Source organism: Pagrus major, chromosome 1, assembly GCF_040436345.1.
Source record: "Pagrus major chromosome 1, Pma_NU_1.0".
NCBI classification, from domain to species: Eukaryota; Metazoa; Chordata; class Actinopteri; order Spariformes; family Sparidae; genus Pagrus; species Pagrus major.
The window spans coordinates 3,568,485-3,588,576 of NC_133215.1; the positions used below are offsets into that span (position 1 = coordinate 3,568,485).

At 42.5% G+C, this 20,092-nt stretch overlaps 2 protein-coding genes across 3 annotated transcripts in view; one reads left to right on the top strand and one right to left on the bottom strand.

The window, feature by feature from the left end:
- nup133 (nucleoporin 133) overlaps window positions 1–20,092 on the top strand; it is a 426,297-nt gene that overhangs the window by 230,551 nt on the left and 175,654 nt on the right. The gene's annotated exons all lie outside the window — the stretch shown is intronic.
- usp34 (ubiquitin specific peptidase 34) overlaps window positions 1–20,092 on the bottom strand; it is a 53,702-nt gene that overhangs the window by 26,105 nt on the left and 7,505 nt on the right. For both annotated transcript variants that reach the window (XM_073494028.1, XM_073493958.1), the window contains exons 2-20: window positions 19,058–19,148; window positions 16,340–16,898; window positions 15,473–15,523; window positions 11,343–11,492; window positions 10,954–11,021; window positions 8,026–8,218; window positions 6,368–6,429; window positions 5,983–6,064; window positions 5,720–5,812; window positions 5,288–5,413; window positions 5,013–5,142; window positions 4,226–4,356; window positions 3,258–3,976; window positions 2,773–2,987; window positions 2,511–2,629; window positions 1,556–1,683; window positions 1,238–1,327; window positions 936–1,031; window positions 673–755 (exon numbers count right to left, since the gene is read on the bottom strand). In XM_073494028.1, coding sequence (XP_073350129.1) covers window positions 673–755; window positions 936–1,031; window positions 1,238–1,327; window positions 1,556–1,683; window positions 2,511–2,629; window positions 2,773–2,987; window positions 3,258–3,976; window positions 4,226–4,356; window positions 5,013–5,142; window positions 5,288–5,413; window positions 5,720–5,812; window positions 5,983–6,064; window positions 6,368–6,429; window positions 8,026–8,218; window positions 10,954–11,021; window positions 11,343–11,492; window positions 15,473–15,523; window positions 16,340–16,898; window positions 19,058–19,148 — 3,186 coding nt within the window. The remainder of the gene's footprint in view (window positions 1–672; window positions 756–935; window positions 1,032–1,237; window positions 1,328–1,555; window positions 1,684–2,510; window positions 2,630–2,772; window positions 2,988–3,257; window positions 3,977–4,225; window positions 4,357–5,012; window positions 5,143–5,287; window positions 5,414–5,719; window positions 5,813–5,982; window positions 6,065–6,367; window positions 6,430–8,025; window positions 8,219–10,953; window positions 11,022–11,342; window positions 11,493–15,472; window positions 15,524–16,339; window positions 16,899–19,057; window positions 19,149–20,092) is intronic.

Here is a 20,092-nt window from a genome sequence, read left to right on the forward strand (position 1 = left end):
TTGCATAATGAGGTCTTTTTTAGCGTCGTTCCCCAAAGACTCCGAGAGAAAACCAAACACTCATTCAGAGTTCATTTCCAAAATACAGTTCCTTTAGGAAAATACAAGAGAGTTTGCAGTTCAGAGCAACAGATCCACTTTAAACTGCTGCTGAACGTTTTTCAAAAAGCAGTCAATGCTTTGTTTGTCACCACAGCATTAAACCTGAAACACTTGAAATGTGTTGACAGCAACAAGAGAAACAAGCGGATTTTTCTTCTAATATTCATAGTAATGTCAGTTTCATTTGTTTTTATTGTTTTTGTTTTTAATTTGTTTGAAAATTAGGGCTGCACGATATGATAAAAAAATCCTATTGCAATTATTTTCACAGATACTTCAATATGATTTACGATTAGTCGGAATGATAGTTTTGTATCACAATTTTCATTTTCACAGAAAAAAGCATTAAAATCTTAATGATATGACATTTGTTGTGGTCTTAAACATGTTCATGATGCAGGATCACAATCGCCAAAACTGTCCAATCAAAAAGTTCCCCGTCCTCTTGGTTTGTTTGTGAGAAGTCACTGTGAACAGAAACTGGATCAAAACTAAAATGCTACAATATTGAACTTGTTCCCCTTGATGTGGAGCAAACAAAGTGAACTACAGGTGTGAAAACATCCTTACTGAAGTGGTCTGGAGATCCCAGAGTGGAGAAGACGCAGGTGAGGAACTGCAGACGGACCTGGACCTCCGCACTGTGGCTGTACCTGCAACCATAAAGGTACATGGTTCATTTGTTTATCATTCTACAACACAGGGCTGTACAACAAAAAATGAGTAGGAGTTTGTTATTATTCATCTAATTTTTAATCCTCATTTTTTAGCTCTGAGTCACTTTTTATTGAACCAGAACCGTGTGTGACGGAGCTGAAGGCTGACGGACTTACAGTGCAAACTTGTGCCGGTGTTCACGGACTTCCTGGATGTAGTGTTGAAGGTTGTCGAAGAACAGCTTCATCATGTGCAGCTCCTTCTCAGCCCACCTGACAGAACCAACAAAACACAATCAGGACAGAAGTCACAAGATAAGATGGTTCTCCCTCTTCACTGCATTTTAGGAGCCATTTTACATCTCAAGACCAGCTGAGGTTTGATTCGTGTGCAGGATATATTAATATATTAATCTGAATATAAGATAAATTGGTTATTAATGGCTGCTGCGATACTCAAGCTAGGAAATGTTCCTTACATGGTGATCCAGTGAGTGTCGTAGCTGGAGCCGAACTGCTGGAAAGTGCCGAAAAGTTTGGGTAGCAGCCGCAAGGAAACCACAACAGACCTGAACGTAGATGAAAAAAACAAGTTTAAAAGAAAAGACAGAGAGAAATAAACATTGAAAGTGTTTCAGAAAAAACATTCTATTGCTGTGTGAGCAGGTTTTTACTCCGTTTAATGGGTCATAAAAGATGTTACTCATGTTTTTGAGTGTCAAACGAGAACATCAGACCCAAGAATAATTCTCTTCTAAAAGGAGACACTATGGGATATTTTACAGGGTCACTCTTACCTGTGGTGGGCCAAGTTGTCGAGACAACCCTCGATGAATCGCATTCGGATCTGTCTGTCGGTGAACCAACAGACGAGCGAACACAGCAGCTTCTCCGCTTCATTAATCAGACCCTCAGACAGGTGAATCTATAAACACACAGACAAAGATTAGTTCAAACTGAGTGCCGGTAATTCTGACTTGTGCTTATTTACCTCTGATCGACTGAACGGCTCTGTATTTTTTTGGTTTTCGTGCATTTACTTTTCCTCAGCTGTTGGTGCTTCTATTTTCTGATCATTTTACAGAAATCTTCTAACAAAAAAAGTTATTATCACCTCTGCTAATCAGAGATGAACAAACTGAGAGCCGCGACACATCACACCGAAATTAAAGATCTCACGGCGACAAAGGCCGACTGTTGCATCACCTCACGTTGCCTGTGTCTCAGCCAAAATGCTGCACTTGAACACATCACAAAGACTCTCCATACCATCAGGTGAAGGTCGTCTTTAGCTGCTTCTAATCAAGAATAAGTCCGATGAAATGGGTCAAATCGTGGCTACTACAGCGACAGGCTTTCCTCTCTTTTTTTCTGTCTCTTCTCCTGCACAAATTCGCTTAGCTGAACAGCCAATCAGAGTGATCTCTCTCCCTCTCTGCCATCGATTGAACGTTCTCAGTCGCTCAAAAAGCTGCCAAAAAGGACAGACTGGTGCTAACGGTGCAAGAGTGACTTCCTGGAGTTTGTCACAGAGCTTCTTTCCTACAACAACCTGAGAGGATAACATTTGATATGTTACCAAACAGTTTAAATAATCAGTCTAAGGGGGAACGACGCTCACCAACGCCTGGCATCAGCCTTGTGTACTGTTGTTTGTAGGTTTCTGAAACACTACCTATAAACATGTCTGACATTAAAAACACAGAGATATGTCTATGAAGAGGAGTTGGATGGGAGGGTTTGAAGTCATACCGCGTCCTCGTCTTGAACCAGGTCCCACAGCAGAGTGTTGCCCTTCTTACAAACGTTGTCCAGGTTGATGTCAGTCACAGCGTGGCTGCTCGAGTACTGGTGCTTATGGACCGCCGGACCTGCAGAGAGTAGAGCACTCACATATTTAGCAGGTTGACATTTGCTTTTTATTGCTGATTTAACACAACAACAACAAAAAAAGTTGTATGGTTCAAAATAATCTGATTATTCTGAACTTTACAAAGCCTTGGGGGTGGCTCACCTTGGACCAGGTGCTCATGGTAGATGGAGGCCAGGTTGGGGAGGTGCTGCTGGAGGTGGGAGCTGAGCTCAGCGTGGGAGTTGATCTGGACCAGCTCCTCCTCACAGCCTGACTCCTCGCCGTCAAAGTCTGCCATGTTCTTCTCCGACTTGGCGCTGACCTGGGAGCTGCTGCAGCTCACGTCGTCAGCACTCAGCATGTCCTCCACCATCGGGCTGAGAGAGGAAGGAGGGTTTTATAAAGATCCATTAAAGATCAATCAGCCAGCTGCATCTCAATGTGAAAGTGCATCGATTGCTCAGATGAATTCAGATAAAAAGGAATCATCATTAGCAGTCAAACACCAAAGGCTAGTTTTCTATGAAATCTGCTGCGATAATATTTCAAGTAATCGTGCAGTCCTGATGTGCAGTGAAGGTAAAATACATTATTGAGTGTCACAGCCTGAGCAGATTCAGTGACAAAGCTGCAGAACATCGCCTTACCCTTCATGATGATGGTGGTGATGATGATGATGGTGGTGGTGCTGTGGGCCAATGAAGCGCCGGCAGTTGAAGAGCTCACTGCCCATGGCCTCTCCCAGGAAGTCCCCGGGCCGCGGCAGGCACGGAGGCTCCTGAGGCCCCTGGACCATCTGTGAAGGGCCGATGTCTGACGGCTGCTGCTGGGGCTCCGTCCCATCGGGCCGAGCAGACGACGAGGCAGAACAGGCGTCTAACATCCTCATCCGGCCCTCCAACGATGTTGATGCAGCTGTTACCATGACAGCAGAAGTCTCTGGGTTGAAGGGGAGAACCTTGGACTTGGCTCCACCCCCTGAACCACTAGGCCCCGCCCCCTGGCTCGGCCCCTCGCCGAGTGCCTCCCCGGCCTTCCTCTTCCTCGACTCCGTCTGCTCCCTGGGCTCCTTCTGCTGCCCGCCTTCAGCAGCTGACCTGTTGCCCTCGTCTTCGTCCTCTTCATCGTCATCATCATCCTCCTCATCATCTTCGTCCTCATCGTCCTCCTCCTCCTCCTTTAAGGCCTCGCTGTCCGCCATGTCGTCAGAGTGCATCTCGCTGCCAGGGCTCCCGGCTGATTGGCTGGCTCTGCTGGAGGCGGCCTCGTTGCTGGAGGCCTCGCTGCGGCCGCTGCTGCTGCCCGGCCCGCTGCTGCCTTCCTCCACACTGTTGGCCGTCTCGTCAGAGCTGCCCTGCATCGACTCCTGAGGAGCGGCAGAGACACAACAAACAAAACAAATACTTTAATCCCCTCCGTGTGGCAGCCAATCAGAGGTGAGAGAAAATCATAGATCCCATGTGTCCATCAAGAGCTGAGTATCAAAGGGTCTGTGAAGCTACATCTGCCGTGTTAATGAAAAAAAAATAAACCAGCAGGGAGTCCAGGATCCAAACCAGCTTCACCGAGTGTGTTTAAGGTGTGTGTGTGTGTGTGTGTGTGTGTGTGTGTGTACCTCTGTGTCAGACAGCCTCTGCTGGCTCCTCTTGCTTCCAGTCATCATCTGGTCGTCCATCTCCATGTCGCTGCCTCCGCTGTGTTGAGTGTCGCTGTTGTCGCTGCTGTCCGGACTGGCGGCTGGTGAACCTGAGACCAGACGGGAAGACAGACTCAGAACCAGGAACCAGACTGAGAACTTTCCCCTTTTCCAGAGAATTTACTCTGGCTCTTAAACTAGTTCTTTGTGCTATTTAGTGAACCAGCTCACATTTGCACCAGTTTTGAGCAGAACTATTGTAATCAAGGATAAATAATATGTAAAATAACATATGGTTGTATAAAAGACCTAAAACTTTGCAATTCTGCAAACAAATTGATAGAAACATTTAAATAATCAAAAAGTAAAACAAAAACACAAATATGTAAAATAGTTACAATTAAAATAAAATACAGTTATTTAAAACAATCACTGGCAGAGTTCAGGAGGTTTAAGACCTCATTTCTAAAATGTCCAAAATGTATAAAGTGATCAAGACATTTACGCATCAATAATTATAATCCAACAATATATTTTATTCTGAAATGGGACATTCTGCATCGTACTTGTCTTGATACTGTAATTTTATTTTGATGCTATACTTTTATACTTTTACTGTAAAATCTTGAATGCAGGACATTTGTAAGTTTAAGTGTCGAGACAATAAATATTCTGCTGTTTGTTAGTCGTTGCAGAAACATCTCGAATGCAGCTCTGACATTTCGGTTCACCGGTGTTAATTTGCCGAACGTGCATCCGGACTGACCTTTCTTGTTGCCCATGGGGATGTTGGTGTTGAGCAGGGAGGCGAAGGAGCTCTGTTTGGAGAGCTGGGCTTTGGCTGCCAGGGCGTTGTTCCACAGAGCCTTGATCAGCATGGAGGCCAGGTACAACGTCTGAGGAGGGAGGGAGACACATCACGAACAGTATGTAATACAACAGTGAAGAACACAGTGTGCTTTAGGGAATATGAGGCTCTGTGTGTGTGTGTGTGTGTGTGTGTGTGTGTGTGTGTGTGTGTGTGTGTGTGTGTGTGTGTACCTGCTCGGTGTGGGCGCTGGGGTGCAGGCCTGACACCAGGTTGAGGACGTGGCGGAGAGGCACTGGGTCCAGGTTTTTGATGAGTGAGGGGAAAAGGTCGTGGATGTAACGACTACAGTGTTTCAGCTAAAACACCAAACAAAGAGCAGAGTTCATGATTTCATATTTTTGGAGAGCAGAAAACACAGAGTTCCTCATTGACTGGTACAGATGTGATGGCCTGTAGACAATATTCTTATATAACTGAATAAAGTTTACAACCCAGATTCCAAAGAGAAAAAAACAAAACAAAAAGCCCTGATCTGCAAATCCGTTTGACCTATATTCAGCTGAATACACTACAAAAGAAAGATATTCAGAAGTCGAACCCGAAACAGATCCTGGGGTGGAATAAAGCTGCGTACACTCAGGTGTAAATCTGTCCCGTCTCACCTGAGCTGCAGCCCAAATACAGTCCACATGCTGCGTGCTGAGTCGGCCCTCTGCAGCCAAGAAGTTCAGGATCACTTGGCACTGTTTAATGATCTGGAAAACACACACACCTGGAAATCAGCAGTGCTTGGAGCAAACAGGTCGATCTCCACTCTCCAGTGTTTCACAGTTTAAGTTAAGAAACAGGCAGGTTGGAGAAACTGCAGTATAAAACAATCTAACAAAATATTAACATATTCACATCACCTGATCACATGTCTCACCTCAATGTGCAAATTTGGTCCAAATATGTGCTCCACCACATTGTTGTGGATCAGCCAGTCAGCTAGTTCCTTGGCTATGGACCTGGAGGGTCGAAACAGGACAAAATTTGGTATTTAGAAACATTTAGTACAGTAATGACAATATTTAGAGCAGAAAACTTCAGCTTGTCATTTTGCAGGATGTGTGTGCTGTGACACTGGACGTGTAAAAAGAGCTGACAGGAGTGCGTCTTTTCCTTCCTCCTCTTTGTTCCTTGTTGTTTTTTTAAAAAGTAGTAGTAAAACCTGTGTATGCACCATCTGTGAAAACTAACAGTGTTTCATAAATGACTGACTGAGCGGATGAGGTTGTGCACCACCATCTGATCCCTTTCATCCAACTTACGTTTCTGTGTCGGACACCAGTGACTCGTTGTTGCAGACGTCATTGAAAGTGTGGAGTTGGTTCTGAGGAAAACACACACAGATATTTCACGGTGAGCGAAGAAGCAGTACATCATTCATCTTTGTACGAGCTTATTTCCCATCAGTGCCGTTCCAAAACCTTTAAATTAAAAGAAAGCTGCTGACAGACAAACGGGCTCTTGGCTGTAATTATCACTGTTTCCTGGGAAATATCAGACAGAGCCAAACTTCAAATTGTGTCTGGGGTCTTTATTGGCTTTTATAAACTAAATTAAATAGAGCAGCAGGCCTTTGTAACATGCAGGCGTTTTTTCCACCAGGTCCACAGTCCAGACTGTGATCAAATTCACCCATATTCAAAGGAAATGTGTTACGTTTGAACCCCAAAATTGTTGACTTACTGAGATATCACTACTGCTGGAACTAACACAATATAATCAATTACAATTTTACAATACAAGATAACGTCCAGTATCTAAAACATGCTCTAAAGAAATTTTATAGTACAGTCACTTATTACCAGCTGAGGAACGAGACAACTTGTCTCAAGAGTATTCATTCATGTAGGCTAACATGCTAATTGCTAAACACAACAACATGCTGAGCATTTACATGTTCAAATTTAAAAAATGTATGTATATTAGCTGAGCAATGTTAGACTGCTCTTCATTAAAGGGCTGCATACTGAATGTTCACGTTAACATACCACCTGGTTTTATAGAGTGCTGACTGTACGAGAATCAGGCTATAATGCCATCATGCTAACTGTTAGCATTTTGACACTAAATGTGGCATGGCATGCATCTGAAAGCAGAGCTGGGTCTCATTACAGCGAAAACGCAGCGCTGAGCCTGATACGTTTTCTAACTGCTGAACATCCAAAGGTACAAAGATAGCACACTCATAATTCAAAGTTGACTAATCTCAATTTCACCTAATTATTCTGTCCATGTCAACCAGCAACACTTTGGCCTGGTGCCCTTCAGAGTACGTTAACATGTTGGTTGACACAGTCAGGATAAATATGTGAAATTGAGATTAGCTGACTTTGACCTGAAGAGTTGTTTGTGCTACCTTCATATCTTCGGGTATTCAGCAGTTGGAATTTTGTACTTTTAGCATTTAAAAATAAAACACTGGGAAGATGCATCCTATCAAAGACTAACTACTACACAGTCCTAAAAGTCCTAAAATGGCCGCTGTACAGAGGATAAACCATTTGGAGGAAAAACAAAACAACTGTTTTCTGGCGTGGAATGAGCATTAAAAGGTGCAGTGTGTAGGATTTAGTGGCAACAACCCTGGCTAATCTCTCCCCTACAGTGGCTACTAAAAACTCAAAAGTCCCTCTTTAAAGCTGGTGTGTGGTTTGTCCGTTCTGGGCTACTGTAGAAACATGGCAGTGCAAAATGGCGGACTCCCTCTGCAGATATAAAACGCTCGTTCTAAGGTAACGAAAACACAAGGATTCTTAGATTCAGCTACAGAAGAAGACAGGATACAGAACCAGAATCAGTCACAGAGGCCCGTCATAGGACGACTGTTCAGGTGCGACTGTGACAACCTTCATGTAGACGCTCAGTTAAAAAGCCCCAGTCAGCCTCACTCGAGCGGTGGTGTGTCCAGAGTGTGACTCACTGTGATTTGGCTGAGTCCTGCCAGCCTCATGGTGAGCGTGGGGGACATGAAGTATTTGAAGGCGAGGTCCAGGCTCTCCTTGTCGAAGCACAGCGCGCTGTCCAGCGGCTCCTTCACCGTGCTCCACATCAGGTCGGCCATGTTGCGCGCCGCGCTCTGCCGCAGCTCCTGGTCCGACAGCTTACACAGATACCTGCAGACAGCATCGAGGATAAGATGAGCTCAGCTGTCAAATGATCTGTCTGCTGACAAATAGTTTGAAATTCACATCCGAATCCTTTTTGATTATTAAAACTAATCGTAAAACTAAAGCTAATACTTTGACAGAATTAAGAGCTGTGTTAAAGTCAGATTCAAAGTTTTGATTTCATCTTCTCCCAACACCTCTTATGATGACAGAATCTGTGGAAATTGACAGTGTTATTGATTGATAACATGACTTGAATGATTTGTGACATTTCCACACGTACAGTAGGAAAATGAACGCCCAAAATAATGTGAATACGTGTTCTCCTATAGGTGTCGTTCTTAAATTATTTATTTTTGTGCTACATCATTTTCAGCAGAAACACCGCCACCCTCTTGACATTAGAGATTGAGTTTCAGCCACTAGTGAGCAGCATGTGAAAACAGATGTGATAACGAAACATAATCAAAGTTAAATTCACCAAAAATATCACCCAAGATTTTTGATTTTGTCTACGATACTGAAACAACCGAGCAGCACGCTTGAAATTCTCTTTTCCACTCTCACATTTCACATTTCAGTCGATGAACCGAACTTTCTCCAACACTTGAAAAACTGTGTTAGTACCTCTGAGATTCATTTTTAATCACATCCCTTTCCAGCCCAGCGTAGGCGTACTCTGAGACATCTGATCAACAGCAGAATGCTGCTGACTCATCCAGTCATTACTCTGAGCCGGGATAGTTGGGTTTGTGGTTTTCAGATCTTCTGTGATGAGCTGGGAGGCTTCAGTTGCTGCTGCAGGAGCTGTGTTGTGTTTTGCTGATCAAACTGATTTAAAGGGATTTTAAGGACAAAAAACTACAAAGACCTGAACTGGCTCTCGATTATAAAGTGTCAAAAGAAAACATATTTGTTTGTTTCCACACAGTTATTACTCCAGAAGTTTAACTTGATCCATCATGTCGCTATCCATCACAACACAGATGTAACAAAAACAGTGTTTTAAACCGTTCTCTATAAAAAGACAACATCAGCAGGGCTGTGCGCTGAATCTCATTTTTGCTATCAAGTGAAATGTTCACAGAGATAGCACTAAATATTGAACAAGACTAAAGGGCTTTTCACGCTGCAGAGGAAAATGTTAGCCTCAGCTTCGGGGGTATTCACCTGAAAATCAACTTAACACTGGGATAAAAGCCGCCGGTGTGAAACCGGGTGAAAGTAGAGCTAAACAAAGCGCTTCAGAGACAGTTTGTTCCTTGAGGATGTTGAAATTTTTAAGAAGCTGAACTGTGAGCTGGACGGACATTTTGAGTGAAGAGGGTGCTTTAATAAATTCACGGAACGACCCTTTAATCATTATTCTTATTCCAGTCATCATTTCCTTCGACCACGGTGAGTCTCTGCTCGGCGAGACGGCCGAGCATCAAGCCCGCCCGCGTCACATGACCGAGCCTGCCGGCGCGCTCTGCCTCCTCTGGGGTCATGTGAGGAGAGGTTCACCGGAGGCCTGGCAACTGTTTCCATGGCGACGGGAGCTCTTCCTAGCAACACATGTGTGGCACTTTGGAGGGGGAGAGAGCACGAATGAACGAGGTGCGCTGACTGACTGACTGAGTGAGAGAGACGGAGAGACGGAGAGGGGAAACGAGCTCCGAGACTAAAACCGTCCACGTCTGGATTCGTCACTTCAGATGGCAGAAAACGTCTCCGGGGAGACACACCTCGAGACAACACGTGTTCCTGAAGCATTTAAAAGGTGCATTATCTATACGTATTTGACAGTGGAGAACAGCACAGGATTGTAAAGGTTGCTGATGAAGACTGGAGGCAGATTTTCTGTTTGTTCTGATTTGAATCAATCGCCAGAAGCTGCATCTCTTCCAGCCTCATTTGGGTAGCAGAGCTGTCGGATGCTGAGCTGACGGGGAAGAAAAGGTGTTCAACAAAATGGCAGCTACTCAGTCATATAGGAACTCAGACCGGCCTGCAGCAGCGTGCAGACGCAGAGTTAAACTGGAAAACCATCTCCTTATTTATACTTTCAGTCACAGACTGAAGATGAATTTATAAATTTAATTTATTTTCCTCTTAGGGCTCGGCGACACGGCCTAATAATAAAAATCACAATATTTGTATTTATATACACGATATATATCCAAGTATTTTGAAATCTTGTCAAAAGCACTTCATATAAACGCTGGGATTGGATGACAAAATCTACATTTGAATGGCAAAAAGAGGGGAAGTTTCTATTTATATCCTTATTTTTCTTTGTTAAAATACATACGTCCTTCATCTGTCATTGTTTTCTTGCTCTTTCATTACAGCACTAAAATCAAAACAATGTCCCGGTCATTTCTCCAGAGGCTGATTTTCACCACAAATCTCTGAAACCATTAAATTTATGTCTTAATTGGAAACATTAATATCTTTAATAATGCACCAGGTTAGAAGGTTCCTTGTTTAATTAACAGCATAAATTCGCTTAGAATCTCTTTAACATCCAAGAAAAATTAATACTGTGACTGTGATATCACAAACTGAATTGAGCTTTTGATAGTGATTCAATAAATCCACAGAGAGCAGAGGCTTCATTTTTCTTCTGTTCATAAAAACAAGTGCAACATCTCTGAATGACTTCTTCAGCCACAGCACAGAAACTCATCAGGAACGAATGTGGCTGAATGAAACTTCAAACTGAAGTGTCTGTTACTGCGACGTCTGTTTAAACTCACCGTATTACGTAGGTGCGGAACGGTATGATGTGCTGCATGACGGCAGGAATGTGCAACCATATTCTGATCTGTGGACACGTGCAGAAACAAAACGCAGATTATTTAACATCACACGTGAAAACACAGCAGATAATCTACACTGGGTGGCTTTAAAACTTCAAGAGTCTCAGAAACACCTGTCAGCAAAATGCAATACATTTAAACAGCAGCACAAACTACAACCTCATAAATGACCATGAAGTTGACACACCGCTCACTAAAACAAAATATCTCAACCTTTCACTCAGTTATAATTCATTAATTTCAGAAAGTTATAGTTTAGAAAGAGTTCTCTGAAACAGTCGGCAGTCGGCGGTCAACAGCGCTCGTGTTTGGGCTGGTGGACTCACATTGGAGACGATGGTGATGAAGGCGTGGGCGATGGGGAAGGGGAGGCTCTCCGGAGTGCCCGACTCGAAGCACTCCTTCATCAGGGAGAGGCCGTGCTTCCCGCAGAACAGACAGACGTAACGCAGCAGATGAAGAGGCACCTCCACGTCCTGGTGGATGAGAGGAGACAACATCAGATACAGCTCATTAAAGGTCCCCTGCTGCAGAGAGTGAGATTTACACGTCTGCTTTCATTACAAAGCAGGTCGAGGTGCTACATCAATACTGTGAAGGTATTTTACAAAACTCGTATTCAGAAGCTGTGTGAAGCTTCAAACACGGCGTCAAGACTTCTGCACCGAAAAACATCTGTATGGAGACATTTTTGTTTATCGGTTTTAAATCAAGTCTCCAGCTGCTTCAGTTGTTCAGCAGAATGCTGCAACTCTGTTTTACTGTGAAGCTCCAGAAATGTTTTGTGGACTACGAAACTTCACCTGACTTTATATCAACATGGAGGAGATGATGACTGGATTTAAATTTTTGGGTGAACTCATCCTTTAAGTCTTGATGCATTATCACTCATTCATATTTTTTGGTTAGCTTTCCAGAAGTGGAAGCGCTTGCCGAGTTGTCTTCATTTAAGGGCAACTGTCAACAAAGTGTTTTTGTATTTGCAAATCACAAAAAAACATAAAGATGTATATGGACATACAATTCAGGGGGCAATTACTTTAAACTGACCTCCATTAAAAAATGGCATAGTTGTCAATGAAAAAAGCAGCAAAACACAAAAATGATGAGCCTTCAATTTACTGAACGATCAGTTTTCTACAGGTTTGACACTTGGTTTGCCATAAAAACACCGTAATTAAAACAAATTCATGAAATCATGTCAACACTTGCAGTGAACTCTGCTCCAAAACACAGTAATGTTTGTTAAATAACCTGCTGCATTTCTCAACATTTACTTCTATTTAGCAGGTTCGTTTCTACATTTAAAATTCTCTCCATCGTAAACCACATGAGCGTGTTGGACAGTGTGGTTCAGTGCCAATTTTGGTGCACTTGGCAATAAATTATCAACTAGATTGCAAATCCGAAATGTGAAATGAAACTTAACTGCCGTGTGACTCGCCGCTGACCTGAATTAATACTTTATTACAGTGAGAAAGTAAAATCCACCGAGCTAACAGATTATCTGGGGAATTCATCTGCAGGAAACAAACTACAATACACACATGGACTCATTTAACACGCTGTGGAGGTTACTGCGTTCTTCTCCAAAGCACTGTTATTAAATTGATTTTCATCTCTAAAGATTTTCATCTCAGAACACAAAGAGCAGCGTCACGAGCGCAGACCAATGACAGCCTGTTACCATGGACTTCATGAGGCTCAGCACACTGTAATAATGTGGGCGTCGATTTGACAAGCAACCAAAGAGGGCAGGAAATGTAGACAATACTTAGCGAAACAGAGAACTGTCCTCAACGCTCCACACACCGACTGACACGAACCAAAACTATGATATCAGGCCTTATCTCACGTAAACCTTCTGCCTCTGGAGGTCGTACAGTAACTGAACACATGAACTGTTTTCTTCGACAATACACATATTTTCTTACTTTGCCTTTCACCCAGTGTGACGCTGGCTTTGTTAAAAACCGTAATCTAGCCGAGAAGTGACACGTGTCTTTCTTTGGTGCTTCATCTTCTGTTCTGATCACTGTCACATTAGTACTTATCTGAAGGTGATTCACGCATGCGTCACATGTTGTCTAACGGATGGAAAGAGCAGGTAAAAGACAGATTCAGCTCTTGTTTTCTTGTGAATCTACTCCCTGTGTGAAGCCATTTCAGCCCACTGAAATTAAAAAACACGACTCGTCCACGGGACAGAATAAACCCAGCAGAGAGCAGATCGCTGCAACATGAAACCTCACATCAGACAACGTTTATATTTGGACACTCAGCCGGCCGGATCAGGTTTCTGATCTCAGGGCAGGAGACCGTAAGAACTTCCCCATGAGCAAATGCAACGTTTCATAAAGGCCCTCAAGAGCAAAACTCAAGCACCTACAAGATACCTGAACCAAAGACTTACAGACTCTACGAGTCTTCATTATCACATTTAAATCGTTACTATACATCTTACGTACGGCTGGCTACACCAGCATCTCTGCTCTATTCTAATTTACCCTTTGTTTTTCATTTTATCCTCGTTGTTTTTATGGTTTAAATCCATTGTAAGAAGCTCTATTCCTCTTTTAATCTTCATGCTGGCTGTTTATTCACATGTATGTGTATTTTATTGCTGTGTTTTTATTAAATTATCTTGTTACAAATGACAAGTACTTGGATGTAAAATGTAATTTAAAACATACAAAAAATCATTCAATATAAAGTGATAGTTTACATTTTGAGCCATTTAGTTGCCTCAATATGGGTTGAATATTGTTGTTGTATTCAGCCACAGACAGGATTAAAATGAAGTTATTATTTTGTGTTATTTAGTTTTGTCATTCAAGTACCTTGATGCCTTTTTCTGTGCTTGTAGATCTTAATTTAGTCTACTGGGATTTTGCATCAAACATAGATCATGTCAGCGGTGGAAAGTGATGGAAAGACATCCAAAATATTTTATGAACTAGTAATGATTAACCTATAATCATTCGTTAAGGAAGCCGACTATCAATCAGAGATAGTGCTTAAAATCTGCATCCCTAATTTTGACATCAGGAGACAAAAATTATGATGGTGGGATCTTTTCCTTTCAAATATATATTTCAAGCACTGTATTCAAATTCAAGCATGTTCCTAACCTCGACATTAAACAGTTAAAATTAAGAATTTTTCAAACTTTCAAGACTTCGTACGAACCCTGAAAATTTAGTTTTCAGAGCAGCATCGATACGACAGTAGAGGATGTTTTTATTCAGAGCTGCTTATAAAATACTGAAGCAGAAAATACTCAAGTTTAAGTAAGTTTACAAGTAAACAGTCTGCACAACTATGTCTGATTGACAATTGTGGCTTTCTTGCTCAACACTGAGATCAAAATTATATAATATGAAATTAATCTTTGATGACAAAAAAGTTCTAAATTTACTTTTTATTCACTGACTGTCAAAAACAAACTGTACTTAAAAAATCTAGTGATTAAAGCAGCTTGGAGGAACTTTCATCCTTGTTGATTCTGGCGGCCCCTGTGGATGAAAGCGGTATGAGCACCACCGCCTCCTGTGCATTTATTTTGTGTGAAACCTACATTTTTGTTTACTGAAGAACTGTATGATGAAGATTTCATTATAAAATTGATATGCACATGCAGCTGCTGTGAGAGGGAGAAGAGAGACGAGACAAGAGGTTTGAAAATGTACCGATCATCTTGGTTCTTTGAGTTTGACAAAGTTTTGAATGTCACTCTGAGACATTAACTTCTCTCCAGATGACAAACATCTCCCCACAGCTGTCCACTTAACGAGGAAGCTGCTGCTGAAGGGGGATGACTTTCAGAAATTTTAGACAAATCACAGGAGGTGACTCAGCGAAAAGTGCTGTCAGAGGAAGTGAACTAACACTCCAGTTATTCAGTGTTTTCTGCCCTCCACATGTGTGTGCACTGTGACCTCAGACACAGCCAGAGAAGATGTGACCAGTAATCCTGAGTCTCTCCAGCAGTCATGTGACACTGTTGAGCACATGATGCGCCCCTGACGTCCTCGTCTCTTACAGAAATTCCCAACATGTCTCAGGCCTACATCCAGTTCTCATCATCACCTCCCCCAGATCCTGCTCAGGATGCAGAACAGCTGACTGGCAGCTTGTTTGTTGCAGTTTCCAAATGAAACCGTTCCAGGACAGAAGAAACGACAGAAATACGATCGGCACGAGAACAAACAACAGGGATTAATTTGACATTTTAAGTGTGTAGCAGAAAATGGTTCTCAGAGCAGCCTATGGTGAAACAGGCATCAGGAGTTTCATTGAAATGAAAGAAGACATCTGTGTTGTTCTGCAGCAGTGACATTATTGGTGTTAACTGGCCTGAAGACGACATGTTTGTGAGGAATTGTTTCCTGCTGTAGGCGTCGGGTGATTGACAGGAAGAGTGTAACTAAAGGCAAGAAAAAGGTGGATTTCTTACGTTCATGTCGCAGAAGGAGCCGAGGATGTTGCTTTCGTGAGCAGATATGTCCTGGAGAAGAGAAACAGACGTTTTAGAGGATATGCATGACATGAAAACTGGAGTAATTACAAGGAAAGTAATTACAATCTTCTTACTATGTGTTCTGTTAGTTAATGAATTCAGAGGTTTTCTGAATTACAGGTCACCGTTCACATTCAGAGGATGTGAAAAGGAGCTTTAACAGAAGAACCTGGTTTAGTTTTGTCAGTAAAAAAGCTTCAGATTGTCAGTGAAGAAAGAAACGGATCTATTAGGACTTGACAGAGCTGACTGATACTAAACTTCATCTGCCAGTACGGATATTAATATTTAAGAGGTTTTTAATCAGCGTTCAGTCACTTTGATTTTTGTTTTTTTGCATGAGCTGCTCCGAAAAAAAAGGCAAAAGACTCATCGGCATGGGACGAGACAAAAATGATCCTGGCCAAAAATAGCAGCATTAACAATTTTATCCCGATAATAATCAAAATATGCTGACCCCCTTAAAAAGGCACTACAATGTGCAGCCCTAGTGCACGGTAGCATTCAGAAAACTTATTTCTAGTCCACGTGCACAAATGCAGACTAACCCAACATGCTTGCAGCTGCTCAACACTGATCTCTCTCCTCGTCCTCATTAGTAAATAAATCGATATCACTCGTTTGACTGTTCATTAAATCTAGAGTTTGTTGGTTTAATCCAGACACAAACAAAAACGTTCATTCAGTTGTATGTTCAGTTTTATGGCGACTTAAATGCTGGAACAATTTTCTTGGTGAACAGCAGCCGGGTTCAGGGGCTTCCTGAAGTTGTACTGGTGTGTCAGGTGTGTGATTGGGTCTTACCTCTATGGTGGGGTGTGTGTTGTGTTTGTAGGCAGTGTAGAGGGGAAACTGGATCTGGAAGATCTTGGCGGCACACAGCAGCAGCTTCTCTCTTTCCTCTGTGCTCCAGGAGCTGAACGGGTCCTGACTGTCACTGCTGCTGTTTGCTCCGACACCACCGTCTCCACCCACGGACCCACTGGCGCTCTCCCCAGGGCCCAGTGCTTCCATTTGGGCTTCACATGGCTGGTTGGCACCCTGACCCTGGTTCTGGGTCTTATTCTGGTTCAGATCGGGGGTGTCGCCGTCCTCTTCGGCAGAGTCTCTCTCCACATTCACAGGTTCGTCCTCCCCGGGAGAGGAAGGCTGGGGGAGGGGCCCGGACGCAGCCTCGCCCCCGCTCCATTCAGAACCCACCCCCTCAGTCCCAGGCACGCCACCTTTACGTGTGTGGTCCTGGACGCTGCAGAGGCGGTCTCTCAGGCTGCTGATCTGAGCGATGACCAGGTTGATGAGGGCGTAGACCAGCTGGTTGAAGACCTCCAGGTGTTTGTACTCTTTGAAGCAGCAGAGACATTGTCTGGAGACAACGCAGAAGAAACAGGAAGTGTTAAAGAGGCAATCAGCACTGTTTTTTCTTCAAGTGGGTCAAAAATCTACTCGTCCAAAGGCAATTTTGACTTGCCCCGATACAAACCGCTTCATTTCTTAGCAGTTACTGAATAACAAGAAAGACTAAAGAGTAACAACTACCAACAACACACAAGTATATTCTTTCATTTACTCTATAATGAGGACTTTTTATCATCGTGACAGTGAGGTTTTAGGGAACCAATCTAAATGTAGATGGTGTCTTTATTATATCAAAGAGTTTCCTGGGGAAACAATTATTGGTGACGCACTGGCAGCACTTTGAAAGCATTATGGCTCAGACACACCAAACTGACATCCAGAGCTGGCGGCGCTGAAGAAGCCCGACTGTAACGTTGCTTCACATCAGCTGTGTCTCGGCCAAAGAGCTGCACTCGAACACACGACGGCAAAACAACGACGACGAAATATATCTCCAGACCACCAGGTAGCGGTCGTCTAAATTCATCTTTCAAAAAGTGAAACCACAACACTGCAAATATAACCAACCTTTTTTATGATAAAGCAGCATCTTTGACAACTATCACTAATATTGAGAATATGTCTGATGAAAAGGAACAAATGTGGGGGAGGAGATAAATTTGGAGATATCGCACTAAATGGGTGAAATCGTGGATCCTACAGCGACAGGCTGAAGGGGCTTTTACTTTATTTTTCCTGTTTCTCTTTGTCTCCAAAGAGTGTTTTTGACTGCGATGTGAAAATGTTTAAATACTTCACTTTTAAGATATTAATCAACAGGCAGTGCACACTAACAAATAAACCCCAGCAGGCACAACAAATGACTGCTTCTTGGTAACATATAAACAAATGTGTCAGCAGATTTTGATTGTTTAGTTCAGCGTCCTCGGGTCTCCTTCCCACACCAAATATTAAAACCTTCCAGCTGGATGAATGAAAACAAACCAGAACAACTGGACTGTAGCGTGTGAAGAGCGACGTTATGACTCATTAATGTCCTCTGGCTGGATGATCCCAGCTGGTAAGAAGCCAGACTGTAACTGTGACTGGAGTTTGTCCTTGTTTTCACAATTTCTTCACAGCTTTTTAAATCACTTTCAAGAGGGTTTCCCAGCCTTCGCAAATGAGATTTGAGATTTTCTCCCTTTTTTTTTGTTTTTGAAAGACGCACAGTCCTGCTGCCTGGACAACCTTTATCCCTTTATCCTGCTGAAGGAAAGAACAGCTGACACCAACTACACATTCAGCACTGCCTGCAGATCATTCACTCATACTGAATTTCTGTTGAGACATTCAGTTCAAATTTGGTAATAAAGAAATTATTTATTTATTTAAAGTTTAAAAGGGGTTAAAAATGTGATTAACGGGTTACATTACAAGAATGTGCTGATGTTTAACAGATAGAGGAGCCTTTGTTTCACTGTTGTCGCTAACAGTCATTTTGTATTTTCATTTGTTTACATACAATGTGCTGTGTGACATTTTAATATCACACAATAATTTTGTATTTTACTCGAATATAGCTCTCATGGCACGGGAGGGGAGGATGCATGAGAAACACAAGACTTTCTCGAGCAATAAACGCCCGTTTTAAAGGAACCAGCCTGTGTCTGAAGCTGGAAGCATCAAGGAAAGCGGCGTCATTACTTGCTTTTGTTTGAGCCAAATGAAGTCAGTAAATAGCCATGTTTCCACAAAATGTCAAGCCAATTTTAAGCAAACTTTTGAAAATGCGAATCTGGTGTGTTTCCATAAACTGTTTTGAGTGAATGAACTCGGCTACGTAAAGCGTAATTTTGTCAGGATGATGCGATGTAGGCTACGTGGCTACATCACGCGTGGATGTGGAAGTAAACAGAGGCTGGAGGTAAACAAACCAGGAGACAAGATGGAGAGAGGTCTTCAGGAATTACTTTCGATAGGGCGATAAGTTGTAATTGTTCTTGCATGATGAGGAACTGTTTGATCTCCTCATCAGTCCACACGTACTACTGCCTACTGCTTACAGACAGTGAATAAAATTTGTAAAGTGATATTCCTTAAAAATGCTTAATGGAAACAACGGCTAATGTAAACTTTAACATCAGGTGACTCATGATGTCAGATGTCAGAGGAAGCAGCACTGACCTCTGTGTCCAGGAGCTGATGTAGCCCAGCACTCGCAGGGCATGTTCCTTCTTCAGCTGGAAGCCTCCTTCACTGCTGTCTGCATCCGATACTGAGGAGGAACGAGAGAGAGCAGCTGTTAGAGATCAGCCGGACACATCTCAAGACATCTCGCACTGAAAATGTGTTATTTTAACTACAATACAGAGTGACATGCAAAAAGAAATTCAAACACAGAAATGTTTTATAGTCTTTATCAGCCCTATCTCACAATGTTAGAGAAAGTGAGAACATATTCCTAAATCCCTTTATCTGGATCCACCAAACATTAATGGGTTCTGTTCTGGGCTGAGACTCATCCTCCATCCAAGTGTGGTGAAAATCTGTTCAGTAGTTTTTGTGTAATCCTGCTGACAAACCAACCAACCAACCAACCAACAGACACGCACAGTCCACACTGGACCCTTTTCTATCCTAAACTAAAGAAACTCTAGTCCAAACATTTGCCTTTGTCCACTTGTTTGAGGGTTTGTACCGCTTCACAGTAATATAAACAATTCGACAAGTCTCTCTAGATTAAATGTTTGAGCAAAATGTGAAATAACAAACAGAAGTTACTGAGATCAGCAGATCATTTCATTTCCCAGTGTGACGACAACAACCAAAGAACAAACACGGGTGAAAACAAACCCTACTGGTCGGAGTGACAATTGAAAAATGGTTGGAAAAGGGAAACATAGTGTTTGTCGAAGGGTTAACACAGTCGGGGATATTTATGTATGTGAGAGGAATAAAGAGACCTTTCCCAGAAAACAGGAAAAATTGTTTATCTTCACTGAATGAATGAATTATTTCAGTTCCAAACTTAACTTAACTTTGGCTTAAGGCTTATTTCTGCCTTCCCCATATAGACCAAAGGAAAACTCAGTGCATCAGCAATACCAAATAAAGAATAAATTAATTTAAAGGACATCGTTATGTCTGAATTTGGAAAAAAACAATTAAAAGGATCGAAGGACAATATGAACAAATTCCTTCGATCATGCCACGAAGCCT